Raw genomic sequence first — 22854 nt, forward strand, 5'->3', positions numbered from 1 at the left:
TCGTGGTAGTTAACATGCCTCATTTGGCTACCGTACTTAAAGGCATACTTTTGTTCTGTTATTTATTAAGAAGTGATTAAATAAACCGTGTTTGTCAATATAAACGCTTTACTGTCATGCTTATTCATAACCTTGGTTATGAATAGTATATTCTTTAGTTCGTAAGTCTTCAGATGCCCTCTGGTAAATATGATTCAGAATTAATTAATAGTACTATTCAATCTTTTTAGGTGTCACAGTGGTACTTTGAAGAAATATGCTTGTAATCTTTGCCTCAAGGGTTTCCCCAAGTTGATCTCTAAGTTTCGATGAGTGCATTGCTTGACAGTGAGGATGTTTTCTTGGTAACTTGAGAGCTCTTAAGGAGTAGATAATCAAGCCAGTATTCATTACTGTGTTGTTGGCATATGTTTAAATAAAAAGTATGACATGTCTATTTCTCTGGTTAATTTTAGCACTAAGTTTCTGACTAAAACAATTGAATATGTTTTATTATACCTGAACTTGTAGCTAAATTTCATATTATTGTTTGAACTATAGTGAAGTATTTTTCTTTCTCAACTTAGATAAAAACTATAGTAGGCCCTTTCCTCCAGTTGAATAAATTTGAATCATTTCAATACATTTTTCAGAAGTAAAATCGGAGAAAAATATTTTGAGGGTTTTCATTCTCTTTTAGCTGCTAATAGAAAAATAGTATGTGAACCTCTAAAACATTTGAAGATTACAGCTAATCAAAAATTCAATAAACAGGAGTACTTTTATGTATAAGATATGCCTATAAAGTAGATAAGGCCATGTCTGTTTTACTATGTTTGTAGTAACCAAACCTTTCCCTCCTTTTTTCTTAGGTTCTTGATTATTACAGACCATTTTCTGAAAAGCCCGGAATTGGTTAAAGTCATGTATGCCAAAATGAGCAGTCAAGAGAGGTAACCCCAAACCCAGTGTGGTTTTGAGTATTTAGCATTCCATATCGAGCACTCTGCACACATGACTGAAAAGCTGTGTGGTTTCGTAGTTGGCACAAAATCTCTAAGTACATGTTTCTGTGTCAGTAATGGTTTTAAATTGGTTGGTTAACATTACAGCGCAGCCACAACAGGCAGTGATTTACGTAGGGTTGCAGAATCCAGGTTGGCGCCATTATTCAGTAAAACCATATTAAAAAATGTTACGAACAAAATGTTATGCTTGTCCCTCGATTTTATAAAAGTAAATCATGCAGCTGTGTATTACAGCTGTATAGGTGAAATGTGCTCATTTGTTCACATCCCTGCTGTCATGATTTGGGATACATTCTGCTAGGTTTATAGTTTTCCAGTAGATATTTTAGACTGAAAGAAAATCAGTACCTCTCTGTGACCTTCACTGGCCGAGTAGGGGAAGAGCAGTGCCCTCTGAGCCCAGAGACCTTAGTACCTTGGCTCTGTGCTTTGTTGTCATAGTAACTCTTTATGTGACCTTAGCCAGGTCTTTCACCTTGTTTGGATTCAGTTTCTTGACATGTAAAATTAGAGGATTGAATAAAATGATTCCTAGTACTCGGTCCATTCCAAGAGTGTATGTTTTTCCTAACCTGATTGGAAATGTTGCCTTAGGAAAATAAAACTTACTCAGAAGGCACAGATCTAATGATCAAAAACCGTAAAAAATGTTAATCTTTTGATTGTAGTCACAATTTTGATAATTGCTGTGGTTTTGAAATTCTTTCTGTACATTTGGGTTCCAACAGTTAATCTTCATGCACTCCTTTGTAGTCTTGTTAAGTAGTGTTTTTTCCTTCTTTAATATCTTTAACAAAAAGGAAAAGTTTGTGCTTTTAAAGTCAGTTTAAATGCCATATTTATAAATCCAGTACCCCCTGCCACCACTGTCATATGCCTACTTCTCTTGCAGAAAAAGAATTAAAATAAGTAATATGAAGAATAGTGCTATAAATTAGTAAATTGCTTTGCAGTAAGGAATGTCTGAATGCAAGAGAATACACAGTTTAATATTCAAGTCTATATTTTCCATATTCCTGTCAAATGATCTATTGTTAACCGACCTGTTTCCTAACAAAATGAGGATGGCAAACTAAACATTGTCCATTTTGATTTATACAGAACTTGTAGCCATGGCTTTCCTACTTCATACAAATTCCTTACTCAGCTGCCACCTCTTCCCCATCCTCTATTTTTCTTCCACAGGAGAAGTGCTTTTGTTTCATCACGTCGTCTGTTACACATTGTATCACGTCACATACCTGCTTGCCATTGTATGACACTAGTGTTAGATTGTTAGCTCTGTGAGGGCCAGGATTTGGTCTTTTTTATTCTGTGGTGTCCACATTTCCTAGCCACTGCGTGGCACGTAACAAGCGCTAAAAAAAGTTTTTGAATGAAAGCTGTGTAGACGAATGAATTTTTCTTACTCATGAAAAGTTTTATCTAGTATATTCATTAATGTAACATCACCTACTGGGTTGGAAACCTCAGAGTTATCCCCACCTCCTCCTCCATTTGCCGCTTTACACTGGTCAGTAAGCCTTACCGAGTATATCATCTTAGTATGTTGTGAATTCACTTGCTTGTCACAGCTCTGGTTTACATGTCACCTTTGACTGGACTTTGGCTACAGCCTGTTTAAAAACTGTGATAAAATACACATAATATAGAATTTACCATCGTACCCTTTTTAAAACGTACAGTTCAGTAGTTTAAGTGTATTCACATTGTTGTGCAACCAATCTCCAGAACTTTTCATCTTGTAAAATAGAAACTATACCCATTAAACAACTACCCCCATTTCCCCCTCCCCCAGCCCCTGGCAACCACCATTCTACTTTCTGTCTCTGTGAACTTGACTCCCCTAAGTACAGTTGATGCTTGAACAATGCAGGGCTCAGAGGCACTGAACACCAGCGTCAGAAACCCGAGTGTAACTTACAGTCGACCTCTGCATCCGAGGGTCCTCTGTGCCCTCGGATTCAGCCAACGGCAGATCATGTGGTACTGTAGTGCCTGTTTATTGAAAACATTCCACGTACACATGGACCCACACAGTTCAAATCCATGTTGTTCAAGGGTCAGCTGTACCTCACGTAAGTGGAGTCACACAGTATTTGTCCTTTCATGACAGGCGTATTTCACTTAGCACAGTGTCCTTAAGGTTAGTCCATGTTATAGCACGTGTCAGCATTTCCTTCATTCCTGAGGCTGAATAATATTCCACCGTATGTATTGACATATGTCACATTTTGCTTGTCTAGTCGTCCATCGATGGACAACGGGGTTGCTCCACCTTTCAGCTACTGTGAATGATACTACTGTGAACAATACTGATTGTTCTAATTTTTGTTTTTCCCTTCTCCTGTGTCATCTACTGAACTGCCTGCATGGGTCTCGCCCTGCCATTTAGTGGCGTATGTAGCTCGTTACAGGATGCAGTTAGACTCCATGGTGTCGTGTTCAAGGCCCTTTTTAAACGTAGCTTCATTTCCAGCTCCTTCTCATTCTCCCCCAGTCACCACACTGTAGCTGCACAGAACTCCTGTCAGTTTTCCAGGCTTCCCCTTTGGCTTCATGCTTTTGTGTGTGTCCTTTTCTCTGCCCGAAATGTCCTGACTACCCCCTCTCCTTCTGGTGAATACACACTTGTGCTCTGTTGGCCCTTTTCAGATACTGCCTGCTTTCTGTTGGCTCTCCTGACTTTCCCAGGCAAAGTTCTTTGCATCCTCATCTGCACGTTTATCATGATAATTTGCTTTTCTGCTAGAATATGTATTCTTCAAGGACAAAAACTGAATCTTGTGAGTTCTCTATTCTTAACACCCACCAGAATCAGTACTGGAACAGTGTTGGAATGGAAAACTCTACTAATATCAAACACTTACTGAAGCCTGTCTGTAAGACGCCGTCTCTGTTGATACTGTAGACAGCAGATGGCCCCGTCAGCCAAGAGGAGGTGGTGTGCGGCCGTGGACCTCGTGGGTTGGCCGGTTCCGGTGGAGCTCACTGTGGGAACTGCTGAGTCTGCTTACTTGTCTTTGCTCAGGGGCGGGAGGAGGGGATGGGGTCTTGGCAGGAGCGCTCAGAGTTCTGCGGCCGAGTGGAGGCTGCTGGGTTCCCTGTTGACTCGTTTGGGGCAATGACAGATAATTCTTTGTTCAGAGTGGAACGTTGACAGAATAATAGGATTGAAAAGATACGCTTTTCTCAACAGGGATGTATAACGAATTAACTTCTCCCCTTGCACCTGGAATGGTGCTACACACCATCCTGTGAGTACTGAGAAGACAGTCAGGACATTTTCTGTGTTCTGTGGTTCAGGTGAGGGACTGCACTGGAGATTCCTGGGGGGCCTTTGTGGTGTCTCAGCTGGGAGCACACACCAGAGGCCCCTGAGGCAAGCCCAGGCTGTGGCCCCAACCTGCTGAATTAGAGTATACGGTCTCGTTGGGGCTGTTAGATTTAAAACGCTTGAGGCTCAGTCAGCGAAACAAGCACTGTATTCATTAAGCACCTGCTGGTGGTCCCTGGGTCCCCAGGGTGCACAGTCCCCACCCGCCCTTAGTGTGGGTGCGTAGGGAGGGGAAGCGCCGTGTGAGCTTGGAAGCTCTTTTCGTGTGCTGGTTCTTTTAGTTGTCACAGTTAGTTGACGGCTTCACCCTGGTAGTTTATTTGGACAGATTACTTGGTGAAGATACTTTGGATACAGGGTCAAAATCAATTCACATGGTGTGATTCAGCAGAAATGAGAGCCTGTGTTTATACAATTTTCTTGTCCCCCTTCCCAGCAAATCGGAGTAATATTGAATTAAACTAGCTGCTCTTGGAAACCAACTTTTGTAGTTTTCAGGTTTATAATTTGTATAGCATAGTAGTTAAGAGCAGAGGCTAGCTGTGCCACTCACTACTTTGGGCAAGTTACTTTTTGGAACTCTGTTTCGTCTGTAAAATGAGGATCATAATGGTAGGCACCCCCTGAAATTGTCGTGGTTACTAACTGAAATGTCTATAAAGCTCTCAGTGCTGGCATGTAATCGTCACTCGGTAACTGTGCGTGGCCATTTCTGCTTCCATATTTCTGCTGTTATTACTACTACTCCTCTGATGATCTTGACTTTTTCCTCCAGGTAGCATCACTGTTACGTATGAAGGCAACATACAGCCATTGTCATTTAATCCTCAAAAAGACCTTGTGAAATAGGCATTATTCTTGCCATTTAGGTATTTGCCCTGGGTTACAAAGGTAGCAGAGGTGGTATTTGAACTCTTGTCTGTATGATGCCAAATCAGTGATCATTTTCCCTGTAACGCACTAACTTCTTATATCTGTAATTTATGAAGGGACTAATGAGATTAATTCAGCAACAGCTGTCTGCCTGTATCTTGGTTAGCCTGTTTTCCAGGTTAATAAAAGTTTGGCCTTTGTGGCATGCCATTCTACAAATTATACAGGTGGAGTAGTTATTCATAATTTGTTGGAGATGTCAGTCTTTGAATTAGAGAAATTTTATTTCCAGAATTATAGGCTATTATTTCCTGCCCTAGAACACTCATGAAACTCCCTCTCTCACTCTTTCCCCCTCCGCCTTTGCCCTTCACTCTCATAAAAAACTTACTTGTTTCAAGATGGTGCAAGCATGGCTTTTGAAATTGTAGACTGCATCAATTTAAGCATAATTTTTTTTTTTTGCGGTACGCGGGCCTCTCACTGTTGTGGCCTCTCCCGTTGCGGAGCACAGGCTCCGGACGCGCAGGCTCAGCGGCCATGGCTCACGGGCCTAGCCACTCCACGGCATGTGGGATCTTTCCGGACCGGGGCACGAACCTGTGTCCCCTGCATCGGCAGGCGGACTCTCAACCACTGCGCCACCAGGGAAGCCCAAGCATAACTTTAAAATATGAATCTTGCTATAGAATTTTCTCCTAAAATCCTTCACGTGTACATTGCTGTCAGTTTTTTTATGAAACAGGAATCATCATCTTGAGGACAGGGTATGTAACTGTTCAATCAGAAGTGAATTAGAAGTAGGACACTAATGACAGCCAGTGATTGAGAGATAAAATTATAGAGTGACTCTGAGTTGAGTGGTGTGTCTGGTGAGCCTGAGGCAGCTCAAGTGATGATTTCTGGTTTAAAGGAAGTGAGACTGAGGTGTAATAATTTTAGACAGCTAGTCTCTGACCTCTTTGACTGGGTTGGTTTGTTTTTTCCCCCTGGTTAAATTATTTATTTAGTTAGTTTTGGCTGCGTCAGGTCTTAGTTGTGGCACGGGATCTTTTGTTGTGGCATGCGGGCTTCAGAGCACGTGGGCTTGGTAATTGCAGCACGTAGGCTCTCTAGTTGAGGCTCTTGGGCTCAGTAGTTGTGGCACGTGGGCTTAGATGCCCCGCGGCACGTGGGATCTTAGTTCCCTGACTGGGGTTCAAACCCACGTCCCCTCCATTGGAAGGTAGATTCTTTACCACTGGACCACCAGGGAAGTCCCTGACTGGGTCTTTCTACTTTTGCATCCTTCACTCTTGAGTGAATGGATTTGTTAGACCACTTGTGTTCTGTTATGTTTTCAAGGAAGTATTTAGTGTGGTTCCCCCGAGACTGGAAGAAGTAAGACATTCCACATTATGTCCCATTTTCCCTGACTGCAGTACTTTTCAGTACATATATGTTTTCTGGCATAGAAGTGGGGATGGCGAATGAAATGCACAATCAAAATAAATGCTTCTGAAAGAAAATTTCCTACTTGAATTATATGTCCTGTGTGTGATTCCTTTATTTTATGAGAAGGATTTTTTGTTTTGTTTTGTTTTTTGTTTTTCTTTTTCTTGGCCGCGCCATGTGGCTTGTGGGATCTTAGTTCCCCAACCAGGGATTGAACCCGGGCCCTCGTCAGTGAAAGTGCGGAGTCCTAACCACTGGACTGCCAGGGAATTCCCAAGAAGGATAGTATTTGATGGTGGCTAGAAGTAGAGGGAGTTGGAGAGTTAGATGGGGATTCTGGGTGGGAGAGCCCCATATATCAGACTAAAGTTTTTGGACCCACTCCTTAACAGTGGGAGCCTTTAAAAGTTTTTATTGGCAGATGACGTAATATAAGTACAATCATTTAATGAAGTAGAATTTATTCTCAGGTAATATTCAAGCTTGGTTTGTATTTTTATATTTTAAAGATTTATTTCTGATTTTTTTCCCCCTTTTTTCCTTCCAAATCACTCATTCCCCATCTCCTTAGATCTCCCATCTTGTAATCACCTGACAGAGTGTAGAGGTGCACCTCCTGAGCCAGGGAGAAGTCTGAGGGAAGCACTGCCCCTGGGTGACTGTGTAAAGCAGGCAGGAAATCTGCATTGACCTTACGTCTTGGGACCACCTCCCAGGTCTCCCCCCGTCAGCTGGTCTCCTTGGACCCCAGGGCCTTCCTGTGGCTGCTGGACAGCCTGGATTACCACCACCCCGTGGCCCACCTTTTGTCCTGACCCCACCTGACTCCTTCAGGATCTGCTCCTTCCTTGTTCAAGATCTGCCTGGTGTTTGGTCCTTTCCCCCAGTTATGACCTGTCTCGTTCCTCATTCCTCTTCACCCTGTTCTGGGTAGTAGTCCACTGGGTGCTGAACTCCCTAAAGCCGGGGATCACGACTTCTTAGGCCTCGAAGTAACTGCCAGATTACAAAGAATATTTTTAGAGCAGACATTTGGGTTCCTCTTGAATCATACGCGCTAGGCAGCCTCTTCCCTAGCATTCCCGGAGGATCGTCCTGCTCGGGGAAGGTGGGAGGCCTGGCTCTGGGCCAAAGCACCCCGTTCATCTTCAAAGATCATATGTGAGTTCGAGAAAACAAACGTACCCCAATACTGAACTAATTGTTGTTCTTTTGTGCTCAGTCGAGGGGATTATTTGTTTGTTTTGTTTTGGATTAATCATTTCTATAAGAAATCTGAAGTTTTAGGAGCTCTGAAAATTGCTAAGGTCTGTGGGTGACATTAACAGACTGATGATCTTTGCCAGCCTTTGGCTAAAATACAGGAAGAGTTCAGCACGTTTTATTTTCTACTTGAAGCAGTAACCAATTCTTACTTTTCTCTTAGTGAGACATGCTCCCTGCCTACTAATACAAGTATATTTTCCCCATTTGCTGAGCATTTTAGATATTTGTATCACTTCTGATGTAGAAATACATGAGAATTATGCATATCAGAAAAAAATCCCAATCAGAATGTGATTTGGAGAAACATCCTACTTGATTTATGCTGGATAGACTGTTCTGTGTATGATTTGTTTTTCCTGGGAGAAGGAAAGAGATTGTTGAATAGAAATATTTAAGTGATAATTTAAATATTGAAGTAAAAGTGGCATAGGTTTGGTCTTCAGATTTGTGTTTTTTGTAAAGTAAAATAATGAAACAAACAAAAAACCCAACCTTCACAAGACAGATAGTAGAATGAGTGGGTAAAGCATTTTGCCCAGGAGACAGATTGAATCCTGTGTTTGAACCCTGCCGCAGCAACTCAGTATGTGTGACACTGACAGCCTCACTAGGCCTTATTTCCCCCTTTGCTCTTGGGGCTGTTGACGGTATCTGCCTCATGAAGGTTTTGTGTAGATTGAGTGAGGAAATGTATGCAAAATGTTTAGCTCTGTAGTAAATAGTGAATAAATGTTAGCCCACTTAACCTTGCTATTGTTATAGTAGATGTAAATACTATGAAACTTAATTTGACAACATTTCTGAAATGTGGAATTATTCCAGTGCTGAAAGTAATGGATATAAAAAGGTGCTTGTTTCTGTAACCAAATCACATCAAAGAAATCAAGATTTAAAAAAACAGGCAGTTGATGAAGATTAATTGTATTCACAAAAAATATGTTTTCCCGAGCTGGACATTATAAACAAGTAAGGAATTTAAAAATAAAAATATTCTCTTAAAATGGCTTCAATATTACATATTCATGTAAAAATCTTTTATGTTTTATAGGGTTACGTTGTTAGACCTTATGATAGCCAAAATAATGGGTGATGAGCCACTGAGCAAGGATGAGATCCCTGTGTTTTTGAGCCATGCCGAGCTGATTGCGAGCACTTTTGTGGTTCAGTGCAAGACTGTGCTGAAGTTGACCTCTGAGCAGCATGCTGAGGATGAGGTAAGAGAACAGACTGATTTTCTAACTCAGCTAGGTCCGCTAAGGACAAAAGCTTTAAAAACTATTATAGGGACTTTCCTGGTGGTACAGTGGTTAAGAATCCGCCTGCCAGTGCAGGGGACACAGGTTTGAACCCTGGTCTGGGGAGATCCCACATGCCGCGGAGCAGCTAAACCCGTGCGCCACAACTGCTGAGCCTGCACTCTAGAGCCTGCGAGCCACAACTGCTGAAGCCTACATGCCATAACTACTGAAGCCTGCGTGCCTAGAGCCTGTGTTCTGCAACAAGAGAAGCCACCGCAATAAGAAGCCCGTGCACCGCAGCGAAGAGTAGCCCCCGCTTAACGCAATTAGAGAAGGCCTGCACACAGCAACAAAGACCCGACGCAGCCATAAATACATACATACATACATACATACATACATACAATTATGTAAGTAACGTATCTGCTGCATGTTGGTGGGTGCACTCCCTCTCTAAAATTCCTATGTAGGGGCCTTTGGGAGGTGATTAGGTCATGAGGGCCCTCATGAATGTAAGTAGTGCTCTTATAAAAGACACCCCAGAAAGATTCCTTACCCCTTCCACCTTGTAAGGGCACAGCGAGAAGTTGGCCATCTGAAGCCTAGAAGAGGCCCCTCCCCAGAACCCAGCCACGCTGGCACCCCGATCTTGGGCTTCCAGCCTCCAGAGCTGTGAGAAATAAATGTTTGTTGTTTATAAGCCACCCTGTTTGTTGTATTTTGTCATAGGAGCCTGAGCTAAGACAGTATCCTTATTTTAGAACAGTTACGAAAATACAGAAAAGGGAGAACAGTGCCCTTATTCTTACCATCCAGAGTTAATGACTTAAAATAATAGTTAATATATTTTTCTAGGCAAATGACATCAAATACATGCATGCATACATACACACATACACAAACATATATATATATATATAAAAAGTGAAATCATTCTGGGCTTCCCTGGTGGTGCAGTGGTTAAGAATCCACCTGCCAATGCAGGGGACACAGGTTCGATCCCTGGTCCGGGAAGATCCCACGTGCCACGGAGCAAGTGAGCCCGTGTGCCACAACTACTGAGCCTGCGCTCTAGAGCCCGTGAGCCACAACTACTGAACCCACGCGCCACAACTACTGAAGCCCACGCACCTAGAGCCCGTGCTCCTCAACAAGAGAAGCCACCGCAATGAGAAGCCCGCACACCACAACAAAGGGTAGTCCCCGCTTGCCGCACCTAGAGAAAGCCCGCGGGCAGCCATGAAGACCCAGTGCAGCCAAAAATAAATAAAATTAATTAATTAAAAAATGAAATCATCTGTACCACCAATTTGTAAGTTCCTGTTTTTTCTTCTCCTGAATGTGTGTAAGTTGCATGAGGGCAGAAGTTTTGACTGTTATGTTCATAGAACTGTGTACATAGTAGGTACTTTAGTGAATATTTGCTGAGTGCACAAACAAGCAATACATAGTGAATGTCTTTTTAAAATGCCGGTGTAGGGCTTCCCTGGTGGCGCAGTGGTTGAGAGTCCGCCTGCCGATGCAGGGGACACGGGTTTGTGCCCCGGTCTGGGAAGATCCCACGTGCCGCGGAGCGGCTGGGCCCATGAGCCATGGCCGCTGAGCCTGCGCGTCCGGAGCCTGTGCTCCGCAACGGGAGAGGCCACAGCAGTGAGAGGCCCACGTACCAAAAAAAAAAAAAAAAAAAAAAAGCCGGTGTAGCATTCTGTGTAAACAATTTACCATGATTATTTGTCTGTAGTCTGTGTCTTTGTAGTTATGTCTTCATACATTTTAAAATTCTCCTTGAGCCTACCCTAGATCATTTAGGTCTTTTCTTTACTAAGGAGATGGACATTAGCTTACAGTAATTCTGTTTCCCTCCTCTTTAATTCAGGAATTCTCTTCATTTTTGTCTGCTCCTTCCTTCCCTTCTGTCTTAAAGTTAGCATTGTTCTTTCTCTGGAATACTACTCAGCAGTAAAAAGAAATGCACTTCTGGTATAACAACAGAGATGAATCTCAAACACAGAGTGGAAATAGACTAGAGAATACACTGCATGCGTCCATCTCTGTGAAATTCTACAGCGGGCAAAACTTATCGATTATAACAAAGCAGCTCAGCTGTCACCCGGGCTGGAAGTGGAGGGGTGGAATTGATTGTCGAGGGACATGAAGGAACGTTTTGGGTAATGGAAGTGTTATATGTAGCTGTGTACAGTGACACAACCCTACTCTTCAGATGGACATATTTTATTGCATGTGAATTATACCTCAAGTGTCGATTTCAGCATGTTCAAAAACATCACAGAGGTTATTTCCATGCTGATAGGAATGGTGAGTAGAGAGGTAATCACTTGGGCTCAGAGGCGGGAATAGGTAAGCAGGCTGCCCTTTGACAGGCCCGTCCACTTGCTGTCCCCAGATGGGAAGGTAGGGAAGGTGGACCCTGACCCACAGCATTTCCTGGAGGGCTGTGTGTGACACTGTGGACCTGTTAACTCCCACAGTAAATGTAGGCCGTGATTATGCTTGTTCTGCCATGTAAGTGTATCTCCTTCTTTGTGAAAATACTTTCTTCAAGGTTGCTTTGCTGTTGATTTTCTGTGCTGATCAGAGAGGCCATGTCAGGTCTCACAGTAAGGTCAGTATTTTAATTCTCCTTTCTGTGGTAGCAGAAAGCTTTACTCGGAGGCTGCTTCCCTTTCTGGAGGTAGAGTTGCCTCTGTTTCCAGCAGGAGGAGCAGCGAGCTGTGCTTCAAGGAAGTTTCAAAGAGGAATTTTCCAGGAAACAGAAAATGAAGTACACTTAGTACTTGTTAAATCCAGCTTTGAACTTTTTCAAGGCACTTATATTTAAAGTAGAGATGATTTCAGTGTTGTACTAAGAAGTTACCTGATGTAACTTTTTATGTTTAGGAAAAGTTATATTTTTCACACTTTTTTCTTTAAAGGTGGGAGGAATTATTATGTATTAATAGATAGAAAATTGTAGATAGTTGTTGGTTTTTTTTGAAAAGCCCAAATAGTTCACTTTTTGAAAATTCATTGATCTATATACTCATGACTTGTGCTTGTTAATTGTATATATGGTATCCTTTAAGGTTGAAGTTTAAAAAAAAAAGCCATAGTAGTATTTAAGGAGGACCTGTACCTCAATATTAAATATACCATAAACCTCGTAGTGTATTGGAGCTGGCCTGTACCAACCTCTGCGAGTCAGTTATTAAACATGCAGAAGTTTGTGAGCTTGATAGTTTGAAGTCAGCCACGGTGGAAGTGTTTATACCATTCACTGCTGAATCCACTGCCAGTTTACCAGCAAACCACTGCATTTACCCATTTGTGATATTTTTAAGACAAGATGTCCAATAAAGTGCTCATGATGCTTGCTATGACCTAAAAATCAGAATGAAAATAAATGTTTTTAATAGCATCGGTTTTTAAATTTATTTGTTTGGCTTTAAAATTCTGAGGTTTTATTCATGTGTTCCTTTATACAAATAGTCTTAGGCTCTCGTATTAACATACCTGTTTCTGTCCTTTGGTAAGTTTTGGCGTACTGCTTGTTTCCAGTTTTTGGTGTGTCTTTGTCAGTTGTAGTGTGCTTATTTTTTAAGATCGAAGAGTCAGTTTAGCTTTATCTTGAGTCTCAGTCTTGTCACTTGCTGTAGTGAAACTTGCCTTCTTATGAAATATTTTCTTTGTTGTAAGAAAAAATAATTCAAGCCAAATGCTGTGAAACAGAAGGTTAAGAACTCCTCTTTTTCACCCATCCCCCATCTATTTTCTACAGATATATCAGCGTATACTTTTTTCCTTCCGAAACTTTTTTGTATATACACACCTATACATTTTGTTGCTTTTTTGAGACACAATATACTATATATTCTGTCTTGCAACTTCCTTTTCGCTTACCCTGATGTTTCATACACTCTAACACGTGTGCATATTCATCTCACCCTTTTTAATAGTTGAATAGTATTTCACTATATAGATGCATCACAAGTTTTTTCTTTTGTTCTCCATAGATGTACATATGAATTGCTTACAGGTTTGTTTTCTTAAAAACCTTCACAAATAATACTACAGTGAACATCCTTGTAAAAATATCTTTGCAGTTTTGGACAAGTAGGTCTGGGATTATAAATTCCTGGAAGTTGAATTGCTGAGTAGAGAGAGTATGTTTATTTAAAGTTTGTAAGAGAAATTTCTAAATGACAAACCTAAGAGTACAAGAGTGTGTGGGTCTGCACTCCTTCACTAATCTAATTATCATTTCTCTCTTGTTTTTCAGTGATCAGTATGTTAAGTTTGTTTTTCATGTTAGGTTACCTTTTAAAATACGTTTATTAATGAGCATTTTCAGAAAGTTAATCTTCTGTCACACATACAAGAAACTTTTTTTTTGCCTATAGTTAATTTTTTTGTTTGAATTTATTTATGGTAGTCTTAGCCTTTTAGGAATTTGTTTTGTTTTTAATCTAGTTAGGCTTATCAATTTTATCCTTATGACTTCTGAATTTTTTTTTTTTTACAGATTAGTAAAATCATCTCCACTTAGATTGTAGAAATATACACCTATATATTCTAGTTCTTTCAGTACTTTGTCTGAATTTTTAATTAACCTAGAATTTATTTTTGAGTAAGAAGTGTAGTATAGATCCAAATGAATTGCTTGTGTCTTTTAACTCTCCAAGACTATATAATCTTTGGTAGAAGACTGCTTGGATTTGAGCCTGGATTTCTTATTATTGATGTGTGATCTTGGACGTTACTTACCTTCTTTGTTTCTTTTGCCTGTAAAATGAATTGTATTTTAATATAAGCACTTAGTATACTGACTGGTACATAGCTACTATTCCCTAAAAGTTATCTGTTAATTATTGTATCAGCACCATTTAGTGAATAATCTCATCCTTTCTACTAATTTTAGTGCTAGCCAAATCATATGTTAAATTTTTAATATAATTTTGGATCCATTTCCGGATTTCTGACCTTTTACGGTGGAAATCAGTAAGATACTAACAACTGTTAAAGAATTCAAATGAATTCATACGTTTATATGCGATAAAGGAATATGCTGAAATGAACTTACAGAGAGATGCAGAAAGTAGTCTATGCACAAGGCAATAATTAATTGCATTCCAGCCAGACAGAAGTAACCTCCATTTCTGTAGACAAGAGTCATTGGCATTATTGTCAGTTTTATGCAACTGACAATGTTGTAAAATAGCTCAGAGACACTGAATGGTAAAGTGAGCCCAGGCAGATGATCTAGATGGTAGACTGATCTCTGTTTTTCTCTTTTAACAACTTCAAAATCTTGTTCCTTTGACTTGCCTACATCTTTTTTCCCCCATTTGTGTCTGACTTAATGAATATAGTTTTATAATACTTACAAATAATGGAAGGGTAGCTCACGTATTCCTCTTATTTTTTTAAAAGAATAATTTTTCTGGCTGTCATTTCATTATTAGTTTCCAAATGCTCATTAGAAACACTTCATTAATAAAAGGATTCTAATGATTAAAACTGGAGATGTGTTAGGTGAGGATAGATTAATTTTCTTTTGGGTTTATTTCAGGTAATATCATAGAATTGCGGAGCTGGAAGGAAACTTCAGATCATCTCTTCCAGTCCCCTAATTTTATTTTTGTCTTTCTATCAAGAAAAATTTCAAACATAGACTAAGAGAAAAAGTGTCTTGAAACCCCATCACCCAGCTTCAACACTTACCAATTCATCCCCATTCTTGTTTCATCAACAGTCCCACCCATTCTTATGCCAGTTGCCCCCATTCAAAGAGGACTCCCACGTAGTTCATCAGTTAATAGTTTACATGTGTCTCTAAAAGATAAGGAGTCTTAATACATAAGTAAAATACAGTTAGCACATCTGAAAACTTAATAAAATTTTAATATCAAATGAACAGTATTCAAATGTTCCTCATTGTCTAATATTCTTTTTCAAGTTTATTTCTTTGAATCAGGATATAAGGGCATACATTGCAATTGGCTGCTGTATCTTAAATCTCCTTTAACTAGGTTCCCCTTTCCTCTTCCTCCTCTCTTTTTTTTCCACCTTTGCTCATTTTCTGTTGAACTGGGTTGTTTCACCTGTACAGTTTCCTTTTTGATGAGGATATCTCCATGGTGGGGTTTAACATACCCCCTCTTTTCCTTGCATTTCCTGTGAATGATAATTCCTTCCAGAGGCTTATTCAGATTTGGGTTAGGTCTTTTTTTTTTTTTTTTTCCTCTTTCTAGTATATTTCATTGTTGGTGATAAGTACTTTCATGGAGTCATATAATGTCTGCTTGTCTCTTTTTGTAATGTTAGCAGTTGTTAATGACTATTGACTAGATCCATTAATTCTTTGCAGGTTGTGAAATGGTGGTATTTGGACTCTATCATTCATTTTTTAGCTGGAATATTTTATAAAGAGAAACTTCTAATAAGCTATTAGGTTATGCAAGGTTCATTTTGATTAAGAAAAACAGAATAAATGGTTGATCACCGCCCCCCTTTGATTACCAGTCTTCAAAGTATTGAGCTGGTTTTATGGTATCATACAAAGTTGATGAGTGAGTTGTTTAGTTTTACTTTAATCTTTGTTATGAAGTCATGGCTTGTAAACCACTGGATTTGTTTTCAGTCCATTTTAGCAATAATTCTTCCTAATGGTTTCACGTGCCATTGCTGGCCGGGGGAGCCTCTTCAAGTTGCTTCTGATTCCTTGTGACATGATCCGAGGAGACTCTGATAGCTGCCTTGCTCTCTGGTATGACAAGGTGTCCAGGGTCATCTCATATGTGCTCTGCCCCAGACCTATAGCCAATCAGCCATTTCTTGAAGGAGAAGTGGTATCCGAAGATGACCGTCTGGGCAACTACTCATTTAATAAAAGAGGATGCAGACGCTGTGCTAAATAAGTTAATGGATTTGCTCCAGTCTTCTAAACAGACTTCTAATCTAGATATTTTCTCCTAACTTTTTTTTTTTTTTTTTTTTTTTTTGCGTTACGTGGGCCTCTCACTGTTGTGGCCTCTCCCGTTGCGGAGCACAGGCTCCGGATGCGCAGGCCCAGCAGCCATGGCTCACCGGCCCAGCCGCTCCGCGGCATGTGGGATCTTCCCGGACCGGGGCACGAACCCGTGTCCCCTGCATTGGCAGGCAGACTCTCAACCACTGCGCCACCAGGGAAGCCCATCTCCTAACTTTTAAACTAGCAAGCGAAAGCTATTAAAATTAAACACACAAAAAAATGTGTGTTTCTTGCTATTTGAGATTTCAGAATACTATATTAAAATATTATCTCCTGGGGACTTAACCTGGCGGTCCAGTGGTTAAGACTTTGCATTCCAGTGCAGGAGGTGTGGGTTCGAACCCTGGTTGGGGAGCTAAGATCCCACATGCGTCATGGCCAAAAAACCAAAACACAGAGCATGTTGTAACAAATTCAATAAAGACTTTAAAAGTGGTCCATATCAAAGAAATCTTTAAAAAAAATACTGTCTCCTAATTGGAGAATAATAAATACACATTTAGAATTTTAAAAAGGAAATAACTTGTTTTTCTTTTGAAGAACATTATGTGAGATAATAAACGGTTAAATTTGTATTACCACATTTTGTCAAATAATGTGCACTGTAAAAATGAAGTAAAAAAATCTGTGCAAAAATTACATTTTAAAATTATATTTAGACTACCTAATGCCATGCAGTTGGTAGCTGGTAGTTTCTTGATCATGTACTCTATTTGATAATAAGTTATTTAGTAGTTATGTGAACTAACATTTTCAAGTATCTTTTCTAAGCTACCAAGATATTGCATATAGGTTTATATTCACCCAGAAATAATCCAAGTTATTGCAGCTGAAGTTCTTTCAACCACAGCATTTTACAGGATTCCTGTGGACAAGAAATTAATGTATTTCATGGGATATTTGTATCTTTAAAGTAGAACTTGCTTGCTGGGAACGCTTTAAAAAGAAAGTATTTGCATAAATGTTATGTACATAGCTAGTAATTTTGAACATTTATTCCACTGTTGGAAGGTATTTTTGCTTGAATAAGAACTTTTCTTACTCTTTGCTCCAAGAACACACATAATGACACATAATCTTGTGTTCTTGATAGCAGATGTCTGCTGTTGGTGAAAATGATTATTCCTGTACATGTTTAATACTTCTGTTTTGTTCTTGATAGTTCTGGTTCTCTGTTTAGATGTTACAAGCACTGTCTGTTGAATATTTTTTGTAATATTTCATTCTCCTACTGTTATTTAATCATAGTCAAATCATTTAGCTTGCCTTAAAAGTCATATTTTCTTTTCCTTTTAGGAGGCGCTGACTACAATTAGGCTTCTTGATGTCCTTTGTGAAATGACTGCTAATACTGACCTGCTCGGCTATCTACAGGTTTTTCCTGGCTTGCTGGAAAGAGTGATTGGTGAGTGAAATATCGCACATATTATTTAATTTATTTATTTATGTATGTATTTATATATGTATTATTTATTTTATTGGACTGCACCGGGTCTTTAGTTGTGGCATGCGGGATCTTTGGTTGCAGCGTGTGGGATCTTTGGTTGCAGCATGAGGGATCTTTAATTGTGGCATGCATGCGGTATATAGTTCCTTGACCAGGGATTGAACCTGGGCCCCCTGCATTGGGAGCATGGAGTCTTAACTGCTGGACCACCATGGAAGTCTCCATATTATTTTTAACTAAAAAATCTTTGACTTGTCGTACTGTGGTATAAGTTCAAACACAGATCCTTAATTTTCAGTGTATTAGTATATTTTTGAGATTTTTTTGTAATATTTTTTCTTGAAAGGAATCACAGTGTTTTGGTAACAGCTCAGGCCCTTGCCACTTATCCTGCTGTTTGTGATGCCTAATCAGTTGATGAGGATATTAATCCTGTTACACAGGGTGCCCATAGTGGGTATTCCATCAGTAGTGGTTGTGATGGTGATGATGGAGGGGGCAGTTACGACAGTGATGGGGGGGTTATGACAGTGATGGGGTTTTTGACGATGTTGGCGATTTTCATGCTCCTATAGTTTTACCAGATTTGTTAGTAAATTTTTCCAGTTACACTTATGGAACATGAAGAATATTGCTTTACCCGTAGTACTGATAATTATGTATTCTGTTCTTATAAGAAAACTGTTTTAAACAAGAAGCCATTGCTTGAAATATTCCCATCTTTGCTAAAAAGCTGTTTGCAAAATAATTCATCTACAACCTGTTCCTTGTGCTTAGCCATGCTTATGGTTGCTCTTCAGTGTTTGCTATTTTTTTCTTTAAAAAAAAATATTATACTTATTCTGGAGACCCATATGCTAAGAAAGATGAATTGGTGTCTAGATGGGTAGATGAGTTAGCAGTGAGCTTTAGGAGATATTTAGAATCGCATATCAGTGTTTTATTTTGAATGCGGTGCTTCCAGTGATAATGAAAATGAGACATCACAAACCTGAGAAACTGAATCATTGTGGGAAAAGCATGTGTTTGGAGCCAGGGCAAACATGGGTTGTCAGCCCAACTCTGCCCAATTACTAACTTCTCTGAGCCTGATTTCTTCATTATAAAATTGGGAAAGTGACCTGCCTTTAGTAACTTTATTGAGAGTGTTAAATGAGATAATGTGAAAACATTTAATAAAGCTTCTGGAAGATTGTCTACTTTCATAGGCTGCCTACAAGCATTTCATAGAGTATAACAATGTGAAGTTATTTCTTCTGAGGGCAGCCAAAGTGGATTAACGGGGAACACATGCTGCCTTCTGATTATCTGCACAATGAGAAAAAAATCAGCGTGCTTCTTGGTTTTTGTCATATGGCTCATTACAGATAGGTGTTGCAGGTTAGACTTAGCTGACTGTAGTTGTCGCCTGAGTTCCTTCATAAAGAAGTTGGAATTGGAAACCTTTTACTAGGAAAGATGGTAGGAAATTTTTAGCTAACTTTTCTTTGTGGATAAATAGAAAGTCCAGGTGGGGTTAATCATTTTGGCTTATCTGCAAAACTAGAGTCATGAAAAATTCTAAAGCAAAAGCAGAAGAGCCTTCTAATTGTTATTTTAAAGAAAGCTTTCAGTACTCTACCTGTATTTTATTTTAATCCATTAAAATAAATTAGATTTATTTATGGGAATCTAGTATAAAACGTAAAAATAAAAATTTTTCTATGGACAATGAAGTTTATTGTTTTTGTCATAGAACTTTTACGAGTGATTCATGTAGCTGGCAGTGACACCATAAACATCTTCAGCACCTGTGCTTGCATGAAAGCAGAAGGTGACATCTCAAATATGGCTGAGGGCTTCAAGTCTCATCTCATTCGTCTGATTGGAAATCTGTGTTACAAGAATAAAGATAACCAAGACAAGGTACGGTTCTTTCTTAGTGTATTTTGTACATATATGGCTTTATTTAGAATATAATATTTAGGATTTAGAATCTGTTCACTTTTGGGGAATGAAGCTTGAGGTGCTTAGAAAGTAGCCTGAGGTATATCTATATGCATATATTACCACAGGTAAACATAATGTGTCGTATTTGTTTGTATTAGTGTTTGTATTTTTGTAATTTTGTGTTGTATTTGTCCATAGTGTGTTTGAGCCAGTCTCCTTTCTTTTAAATAGTCAATGCTGTCCTAAGTCTGTGCATTTAAGCACACTATTTGTTTATATAGAGAACAGTGAATGAAAAATCGAACCTAGAAATTTTCAAACACATAGTAGACGTTTAATAAATAGTAGTTTTTATTGACTGTTATCTTAAAAAACAAACAAACCGATGGACCTAGAGTCTGTCATACAGAGTGAAGTAAGTCAGAAAGAGAAAAACAAATACCGTATGCTAACACATATATATGGAATCTAGAAAAATGGTACTGATGAATCTAGTGGTAGGGCAGGAGTAAAGATGCAGATGTTGAGAACGGACTTGAGGACACGGGGACGGGGAAGGGGAGGCTGGGACGTAGTGAGACTAGCATTGACATATATACACTACCAAACGTAAAATAGCTAGCTAGTGGGAAGCTGCTGCATAGCACAGGGAGATCAGCTTGGTGCTTTGTGACCGCCTGGAGGGGTGGGATAGGGAGAGGGTGGCTCAAGAGGGAGGGGATATGGGGATATGTGTATACATATGGCTGATTCACTTTGTTGTACAGCAGAAACTAACAGAACATTGTAAAGCAATTATACTCCAATAAAGATGTATAAACAAACAAACAGACAAACAGACCTTAACATCTGTGCCCTGCATTTATGGATGATAGCATCATAAGCATTTCTTCCCGATATCTTGAAATGGACATGATGTTTAAGTATTAAATCTCTGAAAACTCAATAGACTGCCATTAGAAACCTCTTTTGTGCTGAATAGCTTAGGGGTAATTGTATTGATAATGTGATTAAAAAGAGATGACAGGAGAATTGGACCATATGCTTCATATTGAACATATTGCCTGTATTTTTCCAGAGTTTTACAGATATTGAACATATGTGTGGCAGGTTATATTTTTTCCAAGATGGCTGCAGAAGTACCTCCTCATTCTGTACCTCATGTATTCCTGCGATGTGACTTTGCCACTCCCCCATCAGGGGTTAGATTTATTTCTCTGTCCTCTTGAATCTAGATGACTAAGGCCCTCTGACTGCTTTGAATAATAAAATATGGTGGGAGTGATCCTGTGCCACTTCTGGTGTAGCCTTTGACTGGTCTGGCAGATTCTGTATCTGGCTTCGTAGAAGCCAGTCACCATGTGAGAAGTGCAGATTCCCTGAGATCATCATGCAATTCCCTGAGATTACCAAGTCCACATGGAGAAGTCCTGGAGGATGAGATGCGGTGAGGAGAGAGAAAGGGACTAGTCAAGGAACGCCGAGGAACCAGGCATGTAAGTGAGAGACCATCTTGGAACGTTTTAGGTGGCTGCTCAGTTCCCTTGTTCCAAGCCAGTTCCTCAGTTGCCCAGTTGATACCACATGAATCAGGGACAGCCTGCCTGGCAAAGCCCTTTCTGAATTCATGACCCACAATACTGTGAGAAAAAGTAAAAAATTGGGGGAAAAAATTTTTTTATAGGTTCTGCTTCTGTTAATGCCCCTGTAAGCTAACGTTGGACTGATCCTCTTGCAAATAATAATTATAAACTCTGGACAAAAGACAGCTATGTGAAGACACTCAGATTTGACACAAACAGATAGAGTTTGGAATCGAAATGACAGTTGGAAGAACGGCACAGCAGAGAGTGTGCCATGCAGGGCAGTTAAAACTCTGATAGAAAATCTACAGTACTTTTAGCTTAAAGAATCAAAGGACAGTTTGGAGCAGTCACAGACTTTAGAAAGTGAAAGGGGGAATCCCGGAAAGGAGAAAGTTAAGCCCCACATTCTGTGTACCAGCCACCTAAATCCCTGCTGATGCTTGAATCAGAGATGCATGGGGCAGGCTCCAAGCAGCTAAGCTAAGGATAAGATAATTATACTGAGATTTGAGCTGCCACCCTGGAGTTTACGGTTTAACTCCAACCAAGGTAATTTATCTGCTAAAACAAAAATATCAATATTCTTTAGAGGAATATAATAGAATCTAGAATTTTCCACAGCATAACATTCACAGTGTCTAATATAACTTACAATCCAAACTTACTTGAAACACAGAAAAATATCACCTGTTATCCAGACAAAAAAATAACGGAGATAGACTGTGTGGTGACACACACGTTGGGTTTATCAGACAAGGATTTTAAAGCAGTTGTAACTATGCTCAAGGATGTAAAAAAAACATGCTTTGAATGAATGAAAACATAGCTTATCTCAGCAGAGAAATGGAAACTATAAAAAAGGACCAAGTGGAAGTTCTAGAACTGAAAAATGCAGTATCCAAATAAAATATAAAAATTTTACTGAATGAGCTTAACAACTTGAGATGACAAAGAGTCAGTGTACTTGGAGATAGATCAATAGAAATCATCCAGTCTAAAGAACAGAGGAGAGAAAAGGTTGAAAATGGAATGGTCATCCTAAGATGCTAAGTTTTGGGGTAGTATGTTTTGCAGCATTTGATAACTGGAATAATTTCTATAGGACATGGCGCAGAACTGAGCACCGGATAATTTGCTCTCTTATTCCATGTGTGTACCGTTTTGACGGCTCCTCATCTTCAAGCAGGTGTGAGTGGGAGACTACTGACCCACCCTTGGAAAATTACTGGACTGATTTTTTGTAAGAGAAAGTTGATAGAGGATAAAACACTTTACCTTTTTTTAATAACCAAGACCGCCTTTTTTCAGGAGCACAGAAGAAGCGGTTTTCTTGTGTGTTTACCTATACTTTTGCTGCTAATTTGGATTGGCTTCTTAAAGGAACAAAACGTAGTAACCCTTAAAAGGCTTATGAAATAGCTCACTGAAGTCAGGATCAGATTGCACCGTAAGTAAATACGGAGTGTGCCCGAGTGCTGCCCTGGAGAGGTCGCGGGGCTCATAGGAAGTCTATAGTGTGTCCTTCACGTGTGCAGTCGCTAATAGCACTGCTGACTTCTGAGCAAACACTCTTGAAGGTATGAAGGAGTTCATTCTTTGAGTGTAAGAATGCCTCTGTTTCTCCTACTTTTTTTTACCTATGCCAACAAAAAGCTTAACCTGAAAGCATTACTTGTGGGATTTTTTTTTCTCTTTCCAAAGAATCTACCA

General features: G+C 39.6%; 1 protein-coding gene across 1 annotated transcript in view; it reads left to right on the forward strand.

The window, feature by feature from the left end:
• The window catches only part of ATXN10 (ataxin 10), a 153878-nt gene that overhangs the window by 46692 nt on the left and 84332 nt on the right, over nucleotides 1-22854 (forward strand). The window contains exons 6-9 of the mRNA XM_082850221.1: nucleotides 852-932; nucleotides 8966-9131; nucleotides 17479-17587; nucleotides 19365-19534. Of these exons, the coding sequence (XP_082706347.1) occupies nucleotides 852-932; nucleotides 8966-9131; nucleotides 17479-17587; nucleotides 19365-19534 (526 nt within the window). The remainder of the gene's footprint in view (nucleotides 1-851; nucleotides 933-8965; nucleotides 9132-17478; nucleotides 17588-19364; nucleotides 19535-22854) is intronic.

The sequence above is a fragment of the Leucopleurus acutus genome (genome assembly GCF_964270905.1).
Source record: "Leucopleurus acutus genome assembly, chromosome: 11".
Classification (NCBI taxonomy): domain Eukaryota; kingdom Metazoa; phylum Chordata; class Mammalia; order Artiodactyla; family Delphinidae; genus Leucopleurus; species Leucopleurus acutus.